This window comes from Aquila chrysaetos, chromosome 18, assembly GCF_900496995.4.
Source record: "Aquila chrysaetos chrysaetos chromosome 18, bAquChr1.4, whole genome shotgun sequence".
Classification (NCBI taxonomy): Eukaryota; Metazoa; Chordata; class Aves; order Accipitriformes; family Accipitridae; genus Aquila; species Aquila chrysaetos.
Genome location: NC_044021.1, coordinates 26,495,356 through 26,515,318, shown reverse-complemented (window position 1 = coordinate 26,515,318; position 19,963 = coordinate 26,495,356). Strand labels below are relative to the sequence as shown.

The 19,963-nt window shown below is 39.5% G+C and overlaps 1 protein-coding gene across 7 annotated transcripts in view; it reads left to right on the top strand.

Moving 5' to 3' along the window:
• Window positions 1-13,725, top strand: part of SLC12A7 (solute carrier family 12 member 7) — a 71,129-nt gene extending 57,404 nt beyond the window's left edge. For 4 of the 7 annotated variants that reach the window (XM_030041770.2, XM_041118322.1, XM_030041772.1 and 1 more), the window contains exons 19-26: window positions 70-239; window positions 390-521; window positions 2,258-2,365; window positions 5,355-5,471; window positions 7,796-7,977; window positions 9,281-9,295; window positions 12,123-12,256; window positions 12,737-13,725. In XM_030041770.2, the coding sequence (XP_029897630.1) occupies window positions 70-239; window positions 390-521; window positions 2,258-2,365; window positions 5,355-5,471; window positions 7,796-7,977; window positions 9,281-9,295; window positions 12,123-12,256; window positions 12,737-12,828 (950 nt within the window). In that variant the 3' untranslated portion in view covers window positions 12,829-13,725. The remainder of the gene's footprint in view (window positions 1-69; window positions 240-389; window positions 522-2,257; window positions 2,366-5,354; window positions 5,472-7,795; window positions 7,978-9,280; window positions 9,296-12,122; window positions 12,257-12,736) is intronic. The other 3 variants (XM_030041771.2, XM_030041773.2, XM_030041774.2) reach the window with 3 other exon arrangements.
• Window positions 13,726-19,963: the final 6,238 nt, after the last annotated feature.

The window sequence follows — 19,963 nt, the reverse complement described above, 5'->3', positions numbered from 1 at the left end:
AAAAGAAAAATAAAAGCCATGAATGAAAATTAGAAGTTCTTGATCCAAACGTTGTGTTTTCCCTTGCAGATACTGTACGAGAAACAACAGCAGCTCAGCAAGCACTGTTGGTGGCTAAAAACATTGACTTATTTCCAACAAATCAAGAACGTTTTACGGAGGGAAACATAGATGTGTGGTGGATTGTTCATGATGGTGGTATGCTGATGTTACTGCCTTTTCTTCTTCGACAGCACAAGGCAAGGACAACAGAAAATGGCTGGGATTTCATTTTTTAGCAATGAATAGTTCTAGGGGTTTCTAGTGAAACACTCTTTCACCTTGATAGAGTTATGTATGGTGATTGTAATTACTGTGTTACGAATTGTTACAATGTATCTTTTTGATAGGTTTGGAGAAAATGTAAAATGCGTATCTTCACTGTCGCTCAGATGGATGATAATAGTATTCAAATGAAGAAGGATCTTCAGATGTTCTTATATCATCTTAGACTGAATGCTGAAGTGGAAGTTGTTGAAATGGTATGTTACTGCATGGGGGTTTTAATAGCAATTGAGAATAAACTTGGGGAAAATGGGTTTAGCATTTTTAAAACTAAGAGATGTTAGCCCAAATATAAAGAGGGAAAGATTGCAGTCCCACCAAGAACAAGAAGTGTTTTAAAGCAACATTATCTTAACATGTCACAATGCTAGTGTACGTGGTACTGGGTTTAATGGTTTTGTCAAGTAGCGTTGAGCCATTTTGATGTTTTAATGCCTACTTTATTTATGAGGACTAGTCCATAGAGATAGTTCATTCAGGAAGGAAAAGCTTGAATTTTTAGCAGGCAGTGAAATGGAAGGCTGAACATGCTTAATCTAATAATCCATGGTATCCAGCATGAGAGACGATGAACATGTCTGTGTCTCCAGCTGCTGTATGAGTATCTCTCTGGAATAAGGAACCCATAGGCCCCCGTGAGAGTATGTCAGTTGTTTCTGGCATTGCCAGCCTCTTTGGCACTGGACAGCAAGACAATATAGCTACAGAATCATAAGTCAAATAGTGACAAAAGGAATTTTGTAACTTTTTCCCTTTTTAAATGCTGGTCATAAACTGCTCAAGAGAAAGGACTAAAGCTGTAGTCTGTCTAGACAAGCTTTTTTTTTGGCAACTAAGGAAAAACTTCATTTCCAGCACTCAAAGGTGACTAGCATGATGTCCAAAGTAAGACAAGGAGAAAAAACAAAACAAAACAACAAAAAAAAAAAAACCCAACCCCAAAAAGCTTTAAACTTATTCTGAAGTGGGATGAAGAAGATGGGTCAACTGGTTCAAAACTTCTACCACCACCAGTTCCTGGAATGAACAAAACCTATAAAAAAGATTTATTATGCTAATCAGCCATAAAGCAAATTTTAAGTATCATTTAAATTATTTATGAAAAAATGACTTATGAAAAATTTGGTTAGTATTTTGAACTAGGAACTAAGATAAATCCTTTTACTTATGTATTTATTTATTCTTGTTTTGTTTTGCTTAGAGTACTGAATATAAAAGACTAAAATGCTGTGGCATGTGCAGGTGAAATAAGACAGAGTGCCATAAAAAAGGCTCAGCCTTGGTTGGATTTTGAGCAGAAGATAGTATAGGAAGCACAATTTATTCTATTCTTGTGTGGGTCTTATTTAACCCTGAGAATCTTCCAAAAGATAAGAGATACGTTACGAGTCAGTGACGAAACAGATGACTGCTATAGATTTTTACATTGTGTTTTAGCTTTGAGCTGATGTGAGAACATATGCCAGAGGTTATTCATACATGCTTCTATTTGTGAACATTTCCACTGGTGGAAGGCCAATGTATTATTTTGTGGGTCGAGACAGTTTTTAAGGAAACAATTGTGCACGCGTGCTCAGGAGGCAGCAATGCAGACCCAGTTTAAATAAGCACTTTCAACCCTTTATCATTTCTGCAGCCTAATTGGAACAGAACAATGGAAAAAGTCTGTCCCAAGTACCTCAAATTTAGATAAAAATCTAAATATTGATATTGGTACAGTAGGGTAGCTGACTGTATGAGATTGCTGTTTGAAGATGAAGTTTTAAGAATGAGGACAGAAGTGGTTGATCAGTTACATGCTTGGGATTACTCTAATGCCATAAATACATCCAGGACTGAATGAATGCCAGAATGAATGTGGTACACTGTCTAAACATTGTTCTTCTGAGTGGTACTTTTCTTCTGATGTTTCTAATGCCCATCTCTTTTGCAGTTTGAAAATGATATTTCTGCATTCACTTATGAGAAGACACTTATGATGGAACAGCGATCTCAGATGCTGAAACAGATGCAGCTATCAAAGAACGAAAGGGAAAGAGAGGTAGGGACTTTGGCTTGGCAAGATGTTCTGTGAAAAAACTGAAAGTAGTATTTCTTGGCTGTGGATTCTAATCAGTTTCTAATTAGTCAAAAGCTTTTATAACTGCATTCTATGTTAGTTTCTCTACAGCAGGTTACACTTGCAAGGTTAAAATAATGTGGGAAAAAAATATCTTTTTTTAATTGAACAGATGTTTAGAGTTTTCCTGTTCTTGTTAAGATTAGTGCAAGTATTTACTAGTAAAACATTTGAGCGTCAGTGTGGAATATATCCAGAGCATTTCCAAACTTGACATATATCAGTAGCTAAGGTTCATAATTATTCAACTGGGCTGATTAGCTTTGTTAGTGACTTGGTCTTGTTCAATTCACACTGTCTATTTTTTAGTTTCTGCATTATTTTCAATGTTTTATGTATCAACTAATTGTTGTTTCTGAGCGAAAATTAGGCTGACTAACCTACAATGCTATGATATCCAGATGGGAATGCTACGTTTGCTGCTGCCCTACCCATACTAGTCCCTGGTGGTATTTTGCAAGTTGTAGTGACCAGTTTCATGCAGCTGTATTTTCATGAATATTTTTAACTTTTAAATTTTTTTTTTTCTTTTGACTTGTGCTTCTATCCCCTCATTTATTCTGTTAACTATCCCATTATTATCAACACTTTTTGGTGATGTAAAAGGTATTAAGTGATAGCAAAGCCAAAGCATTTATAGTGGTTGTCCTCCCATGCCGAATAAGAGATCTCTACTGTGTTTAACTACTGCTCATTCATAAAATAACTAGGATCTTTTCTTGTGGCTTTTTTTTTTTTTTTTTTGTCTACTGATAATTGTAACTCATTTTATGCCTAAGCCTTTTTGGTGTTAATCCTACAAGTCTGTGCAGTTCTTTTTTTCCTTTTTTTTTTTTTTAATCTCTCCTTATCTATTCTTTTTTTCCATTTTGCAGGAATTTTTAAGGTTCCTAAAGATGCCTTGTATTGCTACAACAATGAACTGCTGTAAATTCTCTTCCTTCTCATCTGCGTCACGGTAGTTTTTTGATCTGAGCCTGCCTAACATCTTTTCAGTAAAAAACACACTCTCCTGTACTCCTTACTCAGTGTTTTAAAATTTTTCTAATTTCTTTATTGAACGCTAGTATTTTTCCAGTGGAGTTTGAGTGATTAATCAATCTACAATAGGCATTTAAGGATTTAACTTCCTCATGGATGCTTTACAAGTAGCCCAAGGACCCAAGACTCTGTAGTCTATAGCATATAAATTGTAGTGGAGACAAAATAATTTCTTTTCAGCTCTGTGAGCTGGTTGGAATCTGCACTATTTCAGAGTGTTTGTTTGCTTGGAAGTTTTCATTCCTTTCTTTTCCCCCTGCCCCATGTAACTTTTTTTTTTTTTTACTCACTTTTATCTGAATGTCACCATCACCATTATAGCTTCAGCTTGTTACTTCATATCAGACAGGGTAAAATCTGAGATGTTCAAAATACCGTTGAATTTATTCCATGGTCTGAAGTAAAATGCTTGATAATTCCAAGAACATCTAGTACTTATTTCCTTGTCCAAGAATAAAAGCCATATCCATCTGTTGTTTCTGATTAGGATATCCTAATCTACCTTGTTCTTTGGTATTTTTCATCAGACAGTGTTTAGTTATGCCTTCACTTCCTCTGGACCTACAAGTTCAATACATGCACTCAGTGTGCCAGGCCCTTTCTTAATCTGATCATATTCTCTTAAATGAGCTGAGCCCTCCCCTCCAGTTTTATGATGACCTCCAAAACATTTCTCTCATTAGTATCACTAGTTCAAATTAGCATTGCTTTTGTTTTCACTATCTGTCTGTAGGCATTCAAAAATAACCCTGATATTCCAGCTTTGAACGGTGCTTGTAGTTTTGTTTCCTGTTACCACCAAGAGGAATATTCTAACCTCACTTCTGTGCTTGTACCTCTTCAAACGAGGCTCAAACCTTCGCAAAGAGGAGAATTTGGTTTTGTACAGCGTCCTTTTGCTGTTTCCCTCACTGGCATGCTCTTATCCCTGAGGAATCACCCTTACCCTCCCCTCTTCTGTCACTTTTTAAAATGGAACTTTATTTGATCTTGCCCCTGGGTTTTCTTGTGGAACTGGGGCATGGAGACTCAATGGATTTTTGTTTCCTTTTTTGAGAAACTTGGTTGATTTGCTTCTATTCAAGTGTAAATATAACACATGCCTGCAAAACGTAAGATCTGCAGGCTTAGGTGCAACTGCCAAACATTTATTTATTTGACTTTGACAATAGCGCTGCAAAGATGAAAGAAAATGCAGAGGCTCCTTCTCTTCCTTGCTGCCCTTCCTGGTGGCTGTTGGCTTCCTTCTCCGGCTGGTCCTGACTCGTGACTGTTGGGCCGGGCAGTGATGTTGCCGGAGCCGTGAGAAGGCAGTCATCCCTCCCACCACGGCTTTGGGTTGGGTTGTGCAGCGCCAGTGCTGTTGTGCAGATTGCTGCTGGTAGGTAAGGTTGGCAGAAATGCGCGTGCGTGTAGGTGAGGAGCACAATTATAGTTTGTGAATCGCTGGGAAATAAATCTGTGTTTAGAGCCGGAAAGCAGCTTTCTCATCTGCTTAATTTTTTTTCATACTTTTGATTGTAACTGAATAAAATCAATCCATCTGAATCCTCACATATATGAAGGGACGTGACCCTCACAAACAAGTGAATATTTGAGGTTCCCATATAGACTAAAGGATTCAATTCACTTGATGTTTTCACAAATCTCTGTTAAGACACTTCATTACTAACTGCTAAACATTTCAAAAAGAGCCTTGTAGTATATATAAACAAATGGTGTATTTGTGAAAACAAACCAAGTTTATAACAAGCTACGATACCAAATCTCAGCTATTTAAATGAAGACAATTTTTATTTTGAATATGATCATCTGCTTTTTTCTGTAGACTGGTTTTTTTTTTTTGTCATTGGTAACCTTTTTATCCCAGATTCAGAGCATCACTGATGAGTCTCGAGGCTCAATCAGAAGAAAAAGCTTCTCCAGTCCACAGTCCATTGGCCAAGATGCACAGGCACTGCTGACTAATGATTATCGAGAGGAGGAGGTAGTTGGACGTAGTACTGGCTAGATATCCTTACCCATTGCAACACTTGAAGTGCCACTATTGCAGACTGAACTACAAATGAACAACTTGATCATTTATTGTTATAGAACAGTTCTTCATAAATTTTAATTTCACTATTTTTCTAAATTCATTATCTTACACTATATATTTTTCTCTAGGTGATGCTTCTGTGACATGAACTACATCCGATTTTTCTCACACTTTCCATGGAAGAAACACTTGTGTTTCTGAGAGTGCTTGTTTTTCTTAAGAGCCAGAAGCAAAGATATTTCTCTGTCTTCTATCTCTTAAAAAGTCTTAATAGTGGCAGTTTCATTAATAAGCATATTTCGTGCTTTCACAAAGCATTGCCTTCCTTTGTAGTTCCTGTATTGAAGTACTGAGGCTTCTCAGAGACCGTATAGATATGCTAGGACTTTTTAAGGAGATTTCTATCCTTATTGAGAAGCCATTATTAACCCATAAATGTCATTACTACTTTCTGCATGGTGATCTTTAAAGGAAATGGACTGATGTAATCAATGGGTTTAGTGTGCACTTGAAGTGTTGCTCGTATCTAAAGACATGTAGTCTAGTTTGTAGAAATGCTGTATACCTTTGTGTTTCCCTTTCTTCATGAAGCGTGAGAAGAACATGTTGTATTCCATGTAATTAATTTAGTATCACAATAGCACTAACAAAAATGTGCTCTCGTTGTCTTTGCATTTTTATAAACACGTGCTATAGGTCCAGAATTTCTCTTGGCCTCACTGTCTTTCTAAAAATGGCGAACTTTCTTCCATTGAAGCAGAGTTGTACTGAACTCATCTTCCAGTTGTTTGTTTAAAATTTTAGTTCATTGGATACTGCTGTAGCACATATAGGATCTGCATGTATTTGTTAGCTTTTTCCATTCTCGTGCTAGAACTGTATTCACATTAACTTCTGATTCATAGTCTTGACTTGTAATTTAATCTTCTGGGGAGATATGAATACCATCAAACAAATACATTTTTATGTGAACCTCAGAACTGAACTCTAGGATTTGGGAATCCTCAAGGATAGGGACTAGGGAAACAATCTAGGAAGAATACAGAAGCTCATAGGCATTTAAAACTAGCTGTGATTACAGTTTGTGAACCACTAGAGTATTGCTGTTCAGAGATAAAAGTTTTCTCATCTGCTTTGATTTTATTCATGCTTTTGTGACCTGAATGAAATAAACTCTTCTGAATCATCACATATACAAAGGGACATGACCATCACTAACATGTGAATAATTGAGGTTCCCAAATGGAGCAGGAGCTTCAACTTGTGATGTAACAAGTCTCTGAAGAGCCTTTATAACTGCTGAATATCTTAAAAACAAAAAAACCACACCCCCCGCAAAAAAACCAAAACCCCCACAAATAAACCCAACCTCCCCCAACCAAACAAAACACACACACACCCCAAAAAATCCCCAAGCCTCCCCCCGCAAACAGAACACCCCAAAATACAAAACCCAATCCTCCCTCCATACCAATTCACTTACCATTTTAAGAGTCTAAGCTACTGTATTTGTGTTGCTTTTGATGGAACTATAGAAGCCTATGGACAAAGTCTTATGAGGGAAAGTAAGTAAATAACATGTGTTAAATATTTCTTTTTTGTTTCCTCAAGAGGAGCAAGGGAAATGGGAAATGGAGAATGCAGAAGTGCATATGCATTTGGGAACAACAATATTGTGCACTTAAAGTTGTGATTTGAGTTTCTGCTATTATAAGGGAAGAGAAGGCCCCTTCATGGTTAGATTGATTGGCTTTTGTTATGTAATATGCACTTGCATGCATAAATAATCTAATGGAATGTAGCTAACCTTCAGTTCAGCCAGTCCAATGGTATGTTACTGGGATCATGAGTTGTGCTGGTAGTTCAGCTAAAGGCATGTGAAATGGACAGTGTTTATGACAATACCTGAGAAAATAACAACGTACCTGATGAAGAATGAGAGCACTGGCTTTCAAGTTTTTCACTGGCAAAAATCCCTGGTGATAATAAAGTACCCTCAGGCTGGTTCAACCTCACTTTAGGTCATTACAAAAATAATGTCCCAGCCCAGATATAATCCTGCAAACATAAACAAATAACTACGTTTTTACAAGCAGTTTCACTTCATGCTGAAGTCAAAACAGTCTGGTATTTGTTCACAAAGTAAGGTGCATTTTTCTGTATCTTCTTTTGTTCCACTGCTGTGAAATTCCTTTTCAAAATTTTTAATAACATGTAATCTACCAATGCTCTTTTTGGCTGAATCTTGGGGTGATTGTTTGTTTTGTGGCCAGGCTCAGCTGATCCACGACAGAAACACTGCCTCACACTCAGCGCCAGCGGTCAAAGCAAGTGTGGCTGCTGCTGTGCCGGAAAAAGTGCAGATGACCTGGACTAAAGAAAAGTTTGTAGCTGAAAAGCATAAAAACAAAGATTCAAATGTGTCTGGCTTTAAAGATATTTTCAACATGAAGCCGTAAGTATACATGTGATGTCTGGAGTTTTGTTTTTGATTGTGCGTGTTTCAGTGTGTTTTTGTTTGGTGGTTGTTGTTGTTCTGGGTTTTGTTTTTTAAGAGTTCCTGGTTTATTTAAAGTCGTGTACAAACATGATCTTTCCATGCACTTCACTTAAATGCCATCCTTATGAAACTAGCGTGGACTTGGGTGGAACAATGATGACTGTTTAAGCTTAAATATGACAGAATTCAAGCTGTAAAGTCAACTTCTGGGTTGTACCAGAAAGCATATATGTTAAAATGCTTAATGATAACTTTTGTTTTTCTTTCTTCCTGTGGGTAACAAATTACTGTATATCATTTCCCCTTCTCATTTATTGTGTTTTGTTGGGGTGGAGGGAGTACCAAAGAAGCAGATGAACTCTTTCAAGACATTTAGTTTGTGTTTTGGTTTTTGGGTGGAGTTTTTAGTTGTGGTGTGGGGGGTTTTTTGGTGGGGGGGCGAGGGGGTGGTGATAGGGACATTTGGCCCTCATCCTGTAGATTAAAGCAATATAAAATTTGTGCTTACATGTATGTCTTGTTATGTTAAGTATTTCCCGTTGAAATACTCCTTAATGTCTTTTTCTTAAATAGAAGTCACTTATCAATAGATAAGAGCTACTGCCTGTGTCAAGCCTGATGTAGCAGACACAAAACCAATGACAGAAAGAGATCAGTTTGTTTGCTTCCTCATGTTGTGATTCAAGCACACACACGTATCTTTTCTGAGTTCTGGAAGAATGCAGTTATAAGTGTGGCCTAGACTATTTTCTGCACATGCCTAAAGCAAAACTGCGGATGTCAAGGGAAATTTTAATATCTAAAGGAAACAGGTCTTAAATCTAGGACTTGTAGGCGGTAGAGTTAGAAGGTACACTTAGAATCAGTACCTTAAAATCCTAAGTTGTTTTGTGGATTTGCTCTGAGCTCTTTAGAAACAGTTTGCCTTCTGCAAATTCCAAACATCATCTTGCTCATGCTCTAAAGCACTGGTTTTGTTCTGGGCTGCGTTACACTCCAATTCTTGGCGGGGGGGGGGGGGAGGGGGAGGGGGGGGGAAGGGCATGTAGTATCTTAGAAATATTTCCTATTATTTCTTTAGAATTATGCAAGATGCAGACTTCAGATATTATTGTTTTAAAACTACTATATGTGGTTGGGGGTGGAAATTACAGTTCAGGCGTGGTGTGCCTGTACAATGTATTAATGTTGTTGAATTAAAAATGTACCTGATGGCATAAATATTTTTTTTCTGTGCATTTGCTTCCCTTCCATGTAGAGAATGGGGAAACCTGTAAGTCTAAATTTCATTTCACTTAAGCAACATAGGCTGTGTTTCCTGGTTCTTGTGGTCTTGTACATTGTATGCGTGTTTCCTAAATCATGATTTGTGGTGTGTGTATTCTTTTGTACCTTGTTTTATATAATGTGATTTAGCATTTATCACTGAAAAATATTCTTCATCGTGACTTGTTCATGTTTTCTTCTAAATATTATCAACCTTCCATTCAAGGTAAGTCACAGAACATGTATTTTAGTTTCTGTAAGAATGTAAAACTTGACAGTACTCCTCTGCACCAATGTAATATTTAGTTTTCTAATTAACTACATTAAAAAGTGAATATATTTTTGTTCTGGAAAAATAGCCTCCATTGTAATAAAACTACTTAGTGAACAAAATAAGGGTGAATTTGTTCACAAAGGGAACTTTCATGTTTCATCAAATGCCAGTTCTTGCTTCCCTTCTACCAACCCATATGCATGTGTAGAAATAACATAAGTTCAGATATACATTGGGTATGACAGCGTACAAAAATGGGACACTAACTCTCTCTTCATTCTTGGATAGAACTGACTTGTGACTGCTCTGCTTTTTTTCAGAGCACAGTGTTGTCTTCATTTTGTCTGTTTAACAAATTGAACTTCTTATGAAAACTTAGAAAGCTTACTTTGTGTATCATGTATGATTTCGGTTCTACCAGTGCTTGAAGGTGAAATGAAGTTAGTCAACCTCAGTTCACATTGTACACAATGTACCTTTAGTCAATTTGAGCCTTTGTTTCAGTGCTGAAGTCTGGCCCACTCTGTCACAAATTTACACCCTCCAATATTTCCCCTGCATTTTTTTCTTTAGTTTACCAATGTTTCTACTTCAATATTTATACACCTCTTCAGTTACGCACGCTTGCCTCTCTCTTCATAGTTGTTCTTTGGACTTCTCAAGCTGCTGTTCTGCTTCTGAAAAACTGAGCTTCAAGTATTCTTTTGTTCCATATATGGTTTTTGTACAGTTGGCTCTTAGGACAGATGGTTGCTGTGACAGAAGATCCCCCAGGAGGGACCAATAAACTCCGTTTTGGAAATGTTATTGTCTTGGGGGAAAATGCGGGGGGCGAGGGGGGTGGGGGAGGGAAAGAGAATTCATTCAAATCGATGGGGCTGGTCTCTACTGGCTATTAAACTTCAGGCCAAATGCTGCTTTTTTTTTTTTTTTTTTTTTTTCCCCCTAATTGCCCCTGCAAAATCAAGGATGAAAATACAACATGAAACAGGCTACTTCTAATAGTATTCTGTTAATGGCTTTTCCCTTCATAGTAAAAAAACCAGGACTTAGTAGAACACAAGTACATATGGTCCCAGCATTCTCCGTCTTTCTTGGTCCCCTGTGTTTGAATGAACCTGTATCTGGCTGCTGTTCTCAGCCCCACACTTGTTTATATAATCTGAGGGTGGCCTCATGTTGCTAGAAGATTCTAGGGTTAAGCATTGGTGCTGTCCCCTGAAATGACCTCTGGTAATAGAACAAAGTTGCGCGTTTCCTTTTGTAAATTTTGGCCTCCTAAATCTTTTTCTTTTGGGAAAAGAGATCTCATTAATTTCTATTGTTTACTTGAGCTGAAACAGTGCTGGGGTTTGTGCTGTAATTTTGATTGCTGCTAGTGGAATTCAAAAGATGCCAGACTTGATCCGGCACTTCAGAGGATGTCTTGTATCCTGCTGCTGCTAACCTGCCGGTCCTCTCTGCCGCAGGACGGAGCGTGAGCCCAGCTGAGCAGGGTACAGTTGTGCTTCTCCTGCGAGACCACTAGTTACAGTGCTAAGAAAATTGCACAGGGTAGAGTGATACGAGTGTCAGCGTATCAGTATCTCTGTTCTGAGATGCCGTCAGGCTGTGTTTCTGAGGTTCCCTTTGAAGTGACTCACTTCACTTGTAAAGACTCTACTTTTGGGCAGCGGATCTTTTGGATAAACGGGCTTGGGTAGAGTCTGGATATTTTTTTTTTTTTGTGCTGGAGCGTATGACTCATTTCTAGTCTTGGCTAGTTCTACACAGATGGCAGTTTCTCAGGGACTATAAGGAAACCGTTCTTTTGTTTTGTTCTGAAGAGCAACTAAATCATCCAAGGTAGATCCTAAAATAAGGAAAACTCTGAAGTCCTAGCAGTTTCTTCCTCTTGCGCACAAATTTACCACGATTATATTTGTGAATGCAACAAGCAAAGCATTAGTTAATATTGATAATGGAAGGGGAAGAGCTCAGTTTCAGTTCATTGCTTACTGCCTTACTCTTATGACATGAGAAACTAGTAATTTTTTTCATAAATTCTATGCTGTTTCTAAATTTCCTTCACTGGGTTTATAGTAATACTGTAATGTTTCCAAAGGAGCATGATGGGTATCTTGTACTGTACAACATAAATAATCTTTCCATTGCATTCCTGTAATTTGTTTGGAATTTCTTGTATAAATCTAGTTACTTTTTTATATACTTGAATAAACTGGATTCTTAGTGTTTTTGACTAAACTTAATTCCTGTTGAAATTAAGTTTTTGCTTCATCTCTGTAAGAGAACTGACAACTGGAATATTTGTGCATTTTGGCAATCTGCTTAAATTGCTTGAATTTCTGAGTTAAACGTTCTTTTCAAAGGAAGAAAACATCTTTTAAACCTAGGTATTGCATTTTCTCAAATTCATTTTGCATGTGTACAAATACTGGTGTCCATGAAAATAGCTTATTCTGCGTGCATATAGATGAAATTTATAAATTCAAATACATAGCATATAACTCAAATACAGAAGTATTGTGACAATGCTTAACAATGTTTGTTTGCATGTTAGGAATCAGTCAAATGTGAGAAGAATGCACACTGCTGTGAAGCTCAATGGAGTAGTGCTTAATAAATCACAACATGCTCAGCTAGTTCTCCTGAATATGCCTGGACCTCCTAAAAACAGAAAAGGGGATGAAAACTGTATCCTTTACTATATTGCTTCCATATTTCTTGAAATTGGGAGTTTGATTTTTTGTGATTGTGCCATCGTCTACTTGTTGGGATAACCATTAGTAACCATGGTAAGCATAAGTTTGCCTTTAAGGAATCGACTTTTGATTCCACAGAGTTTTAAGAAATGTTGATAGTGGTGGGTTTGGTTTTTTATTGAATTGATGTAAAGCATTCCTCAATTTTGAACTTATTGTACAATAATCTCTATTTTTTTCTTTTCTGTAGTTCAGTGGGGCAGAACTAGAAATTTCCCTCAAATTAGGCCTCACTTCCACTTGAGGAAGCAGGTGGCTTACATAATGAGACAGTAAAGGGTGACACAGGAAAACTCCTTGATGAAATTGTTGAACTTGATTTTTTGCATTATATAAAAGTCAGACTTTTTGAGAGATTAGTGGCTATTTTGTTTCTTTTCTGAATAAATTCCTTGACTTAATGATATTTCAGACATGGAGTTTTTGGAAGTTCTGACAGAAGGTCTGGATAGAGTTCTCCTGGTCCGAGGCAGTGGACGTGAAGTGATCACCATTTATTCTTAACCTGTTTGCACATTGTTCAACCTCCCCCCCCGCCACACACACACCCCCCTACAACGAGAAAACAAAGTTATTTGCCATAATTTGAGCAGCTTCATTAAGAGTTCTAGTGCATTGAAAATTACCTGCAAGCTGAATCTTCTGATGATGTGTTCTGGTTTTTCTATTAAAAAGTTATATTTAAATTATATTTTAAGAAGATAGATTTATGTAGAAAATATTTCCGTAGTGAATTAATAAATGGTGGATGGGTTAGGATATTTATGTGTAGCATATTCTGACACTTGTTAAACTGTGGTGAAACAAGAAAAGAAATGGTAATGCAATGGTATGTTTAAACATATAGAAATGTAAGCAACTTTTGATGATTTTAATATTTGTTCTGCATCTAAATAAAAGGGAAAGTTTGCAGGAAAGGTTGGCTTCCTCTCTTACCAAAATGCTGCTATGTTGCTTCTGTTGGGATTAGTCCTGGTTCAGGAAACTTCAGAAATATATACAACCACTCAAATTTGTATATTATGTGCATAAAGTGTTTCCCTGAAGTTCATGATTTGCCACACTTGTTTTAAATAACATTTCTCTATTTAAAATACTTAGTGAGGTAGCTGAAGCCTCCAGGTGACAGCAATAGTAAATTGACAAGTTGTGTTGGGGCTTTTTTCATGAGCTACTAGCAGTTATAGTATATTGCACAATTATACCAGTGAAACCTAAGAGCATCCAACTCATAGGAAGGCTATGATGCAGTAACTCAACCTAGTTGCAAATATAACTGTAACAACTGATAAACCACAGCAAGTTTGTTAATGAAGTGCAGTCTCTTGTTTTCAAATATGTATATTTTGAAAATGTTGTATGTATGTGCTGCCGTTTAAAATAAAAATCTGCTTTTCTGAACTGAACGATCTCTTAAGTGTTTTTCATTTGAAATTGTTGAACAATTTAGTTTAGGTGCTCAATAGAAACTTTTAGCTTCTGTCAGAATTCTGCCTTTTTTTTTTTCTTTTTTTTTTTCTCATAGGTACACCATATTAAGCCTTATGGGATATAAGCTATGAAGCCCTACACTTGAACCGTGAGTAAGTGAATTCATGTGCTAGACTGGCCTGGGCAAAAGGGGATCGTGCCCCTGTTTGTGGTGCTGCTTTGTTGTATTTCTTAATGAGCTCATGAAGTAAAGTTTAAATCGCAGAGTATGTTGTCCTGTAAATTCGAGAGATGCGAAGAGACTGTGACAGAGGGTTAAGTGGTAGGGCGAGCACAGAGCTTCTGTGTCAGTGGGGTTGTGAAGGGGGTGCCAAGGAAAACTGAGAGCTAATAACAGTAACTTTTAAGTCCTGGCCACTCCTTTGAGGGATTCATATGTGGTGGTCGTTCTCTTTGGATCTGGGCTCTGTCGAGGGTGAGTGTTTAGCCGCAGGTGAGGCTTAGGTGGTGGAGCAAGCACAGAGCCGCAGTGTTGGTAGGTCCGTCAAAGGGCTTCCCAGGGACATTTAGGGTCACCGACAGCTTCCAGTCTTGGTCACTTCTGTGCCAGAGTCCTTGCTGGAGGTTCTTCTCTTTTGGGCCAGGGCTTTGGCTAGGGTGAGGGAGGAGGTGAGGGATCGCTTTTGGTGGTAGCGCAAGTGTAGAGCCTCTGTGTTGGTGGGACTGTGAAGAAGCTGCTAAGAGAAAGTGGGGGCCACCAACCACTTTCAGTCCCAGTCTTGCTGTGTTGGAGCCCTAGGTTTTGGGTGTGCGTCTTGGAGCTGTGCTCTGGCAGGGCGAGGGTGCGGGTGTGGGTGAGTGTTAGGTGGTAGAGCAAGCGCAGACTCGTCGTGTTCCTGGGGGGCATGAAGAGGCTGCCCGAAGTATTTTGATCCTGATGACTTTTTGGTGGGACACGGTTGGGTTCTCCTTCGTACCTTGGCTCCGGCCAAGTTAGCGTCTGGGTGTGGGTGAGCATTAGGTGGTTAGAGCAAGTGCAGAGCCCCAGCGTTGGTGGGGCTGCCAAGGGAAGGTGAGGGCTGCCAAAAGCTTCTGGGACTCGAGACCTCTTGTTCATGGCAGTGTTCTGAGAGCCGGTTACCAGTGAGGCACATGTACTCTTGGAAACCACATTGTCAGCAATCCTAGGAGACCCTCGAAGCTCATGGGCACACGCGCACGCCCCAGCCTTTTCCATGTCCTGTGTAACCAGGTCCCCTGCCTCAATGAGCACTTTTCCCCAGGCTTCTGTTTGGCACCTGTGAACTTAGAGCATGCCTGGCCAGGTGTCCTGGTTTCAGCTGGGATAGAGTTAATTGTCTTCCTAGTAGCTGGTACAGTGCTACGTTTTGAGTTCAGTATGTGAAGAATGTTGATAACACTGATGTTTTCAGTTGTTGCTAAGTAGTGTTTAGACTAATGTCAAGGATTTTTCAGCTTCTCAAGCCCAGCCAGCGAGAAACCTGGAGGGGCACAAGAAGTTGGCACAGGACACAGCCAGGACAGCTGACCCAAACTGGCCAACGGGGTATTCCATACCATGGGACGTCCCATCTAGTATAGGAACTGGGAAGTGGGGCGGGGAATCGCCGCTCGGGGACTAGCGGGGTGCCGGTCGGCGGGTGGTGAGCAATTGCACTGTGCATCATTTGTACATTCCAATCCTTTCATTATTGCTGTTGTCATTTTATTAGTGTTATCATTATTAGTTTCTTCTTTTCTGTTCTATTAAACCGTTCTTATCTTAACCCACAGGTTTTGCTTCTTTTCCCGATTTTCTCCCCCATCCCACTGGGTGGGGGGGAATGAGTGAGCGGCTGCGTGGTGTTTAGTTGCTGGCTGGCGTTAAACCACGACACCAGGTTCAATTCCATTTGGGCTGCAGCTTTCCTAGCTTCCTCCCGGGCTGCTCGGACAATGTTTCTGGATTCCTCCCAGCTTACCCATCCTTGCTTGCATCCTCTGCGCACGTCTGTTTTGTGTTTGACTTTGGCCAGGACCGACTTGTTCCTCCATGCAGGCCTCGGCATTTTTCTGTGTAGGATTAGGGATAAGAACGAAGAGGTGCCTGAAGCCCACCGAAGGCTTTCCGAGGGCCCTTGCTTGCAAGTCCAGACAGATGGAGGGTCCCATGAGCATACCAAAATGCACTTGTCTGAGCCTGGGGTGGACAAAAAGTCACTCAAAAACCCTGGTGTGCATCAGAAAGCACTCTGAGAGCACCTGTGACCATAGAAAGCCCCTGCTCTGCATCTGGTGTGCTTCAGAGAGCTCCCAGATAACCCCCAAGGGACACCAAGAGTTTGAGTTAGGGTTAGATTGGGAGTAGGGTTATTGTTAGGATTTATGGTTTGGATTGGTGTTACTTGGTTAGGGTTGGGCTGAGGTATAGGGTTAGTGTTTGTGCTGTTGTTAGGGTTAGACTACACCGCCCCATTGCAAACACCACCAGAGTAAACCGTCATCTCTCGGGGAAGAATTTGCAAAGGATACAAAAGCAGCAGTAGCTGGGAATTGGAAGATATAGTCAAGTAAGTTATTGGGAGCATAAAAAGATAAAGCAAAATGTCCCCAAATTCAATATTTGCCACAATCTGAAGTCTGCCCAGGAAAAGGAAGGAAAAATAAGATGCAGCTAAGGCTCCAGTACAGATCCTTAGAAAGTAATAGCAATACTTGAGATTCTCCATCATTATATAGACATTGTTTTCATGTAACTTTTTTGGTTTTGGTGTTCATGCTTTGTCCACTAGAATAGCAAAGCTGCAAGTCATCACATCCAGAGCGGGTCTTTATTTTGAAAGCATTGCTATCATTGTCTATTTCTCGTCCTATTCACTGTTCCCACATTGTATCTCTGAATTAGTATATCTACCTCTTTCTTAAACACCTTCCCAAATAGGTGTTTAAGGAGGATTTGTACTCAGCTCTATAGCACAAAAAAATCTTATACTAAGATTGTTAAACCTAGCAGTTAATCTTGAAAAAAATTAGTATTTAGGTAATGTCATGGCATCATTAATGGAATTCTTGAGCAATAAATAGCTCAAGTAACTTGCTACGGAAAGAACCATTTGAGAGTAGTACAGAGTTTTTTCAGGATGATGCAGAGCGTGGTAGAATACCTGGGACAGAGGGACAAGAATGCAATGGGAAGGATAACAGTTATATCATGTCATTACTACACACAGTGTATTGAAGGACAGGTGCAGCATCATCAGTCAAGCTATTATGAAATTATTTTTGATGTCTGTTACAAGACTACATCTTCAAAACACCATTGGGACATTTTCAATTGCCCCTTTCAAGTAAAGGGAATAAAGAGGGGGGAAAAAAAAAAAAAGTTTCTGAACTGGCTCTGTTTTGAGTAAACTTGTACTTGAAAGCCTAAACCCAAAATAACAGTTACATTAATCTTGTGGAATTCCAACACCCAGCCCCCCACCCCCCAACAGCGACGGTTAGCTTCTATGTGATGGTACCAAACTTTGTTCAACCTTGTGCCTTTTTAACACTTCTGCTTAATTCCTGGCAGTAGTCAGCGTTCTTTATTCAGCAGCATAGTGACTTCTTTCTTCTGAAGCTAGGAGAAAGTTCCAAAAACTGCAGAACTACAATGATTCTATTAACACTGCAGTGTTAATATAAATTGATATTTAGTTTTACTTCAGTAATTTTCAGTGAAGAATTTGTTCTTATAGCATTTTGTGTTTAACAATACTCTCCTTATTCATGAAATAAATATAAAGCACTACTCAGACTTGTACTGATGGAGCATAAATAACAAAAGGACTGCCAGGACACAGAGTTCAGATGTTTTTATCAAATGATCAGGATGTAAAGTCTACAAAGTATACCCCATAAGACAAATATGTTGAGTTGGCAGCTTAAAAAAATACTTAACAGTGTAGTTCAGAATTTAAAATGAAGCTTTGAAATGCTATTTCAGCAGTTACAGGTACAACTGCTTTTTACATCCTTGGAGATGTCATGGTGAAGAAGGGTTCAACTAGAAGCCATTATTGTCTCAAAAGTGCTGCTTTAAGGATAATACCTTATAATGTAGTGGCAGATGTTAGTGTTTTACTTCCACATGCTTGAAATCATTTAGGCAAAAGACTAAATTAACTATATTATAGATTTTCTAGTTTACACACTTGACCTAACAACCAGGTCTTTGCCTTCTCATTTCCTGCACAGTTTTGTGAGTTCTCATTACCTTAAAAAGCCAATGCCAAGTTAATGAACTAATGAAATTGTTGGGCTCAAAGGGTTGTAGTGAATGGGGGGGGGCTACACCTGGCTGGCGACCGGTCACCAGCGGTGTTCCTCTGGGTTCAATTCTAGGGCCAGTTCTGTTCGATATATTTATCAACAATCTGGATGCAGGAGTTGAATGCACCATTAGCCGGTTTGCCGATGGTACCAAACTGGGAGGTGCTGTTGACTTTCTCGAGGGACAAGGGGCCTTGCAGAGGGATCTGAATAGACTGAAGCATCAGGCAATCATCAATGGCATGAAATTTAACAAGAACAAATGCTGGATTCTGCACCTAGGATGAGCTAACACTGGACACAAGTCTAGATTGGGAGAGGAGGGACTAGAGAGCTGCCCTGCAGAAAGGGATCTGGGGGTGCTGGTCGACAGCAGCTCAACAGGAGTCAGCAGTGTGACCTGGCAGCCAAGACGACAAACCCCATCCTGGGGGGCATCAAACACAGCGTAACCCGCCGGTCAAAAGAGGGGATTATCCTGCTGTACTCAGTGTTGGTGCGGCCTCTCCTTGAGTATTGTGTGCGGTTCTGGGCCCCACATTTTGGGAAGGACGTGAAGGTCCTTGAATGCGTCTGGAGGAGGGCACGAGAGCTGGGGAAGGGGCTGGAAGGCATGTCCTGTGAGGAGCGGCTGAGGACACTGGGTTTGTCTAGTTTGGAGAGAAGGAGGCTGAGGGGCGACCTCATTGCTCCCTACAGCGTCCTGAGGACGGAGGAAGGGGAGAGGGAGGTGCTGAGCTCTTCTCCCTGGTCCCCAGTGCCAGGACGTGTGGGAATGGATCAAAGCCGTGTCCCTCAGGGGAGGTTCAGACTTGACATGAGGAAACATTTCTTTACCAAGAGGGTGCCCAAACCCTGGAACAGGCTTCCTAGAGAGGTGGCCGATGCCCCAAGGCTGTCAGTGTTTAAGAGGCATTTGGACTTCTGGTCCCTGAAGCAGTCAGACAGTTGGACTAGATAATCATTGTAGGTCCTTTCCAGCTGAATTATTCTGTTTTATTGTATGGCTGAGGCAAAAAAGTATGCATTTGCACTACAAATATCTTACCCGTGCAGTGCATCTCTACACTAATTAGCTTTACAGTAAGGCTCTTAACAGAACTGCATAAATAACATAGGGACTTGTTATCTCATGCAGCATAGGCAGAAAATATGTTCTACCTTTGTTGCATTCCTTAGGGAAGAGAAAGCAAGTGAAAACGTACCATGAACCTCTGAATCCTTAAAGTTTACAATAATTGCATGACAATCCCCAGTTCATATATTAAGCTCCTATGCCAGTTTGCAAAAGAGGGAAGCTTTCAAACCTGAGAAGAACAAAAGTCATAGCCTAAATACTTTTTTTTCCTCATTGAGGTTGCTATAGCATTCAAGCAAGGATGTGTCAAATTGCAGAATTCACAATGTCAATACTTGATTCTCTTCTACAGTAAAATCTGCAAGTCAGTGAAATGTGGGGAAGACAATTTTGGGGGGTTGGTTTGGGGTTTTTTTTTTTGTTATAGAAGGTACAGCAGGTCCTTTAGTTTTGAAAGTGAAACAGCAGCCTTCAATGTCAACAAAACTTGAAAAAAAAAATCACTCAGGGTTTAGGGAAGTATCATTTTTAAAATAGATAAAAGTAAAAGTAGTTGGTACCCACATACTGAATGTGCAAGTTGAGAAGAGGGTGTTTCTTGGGGCAAGGATTAGACAGGAGAAGTAATTTACAGCTTGTGCAAAAAGGAAACGTTAATGAGGAAACAGAGCATACTGTGTCATGCCACCAATATTTCTACTGATGTCTATAATTTTTGATACCCAGTACAGCTACGATTTCTAGCTCCCACCTTTATCTTTGGAAGAGGTTTTCTAGGACTTCCTGGAGAATTAGGAGACAGAAGAGATAGCGCAC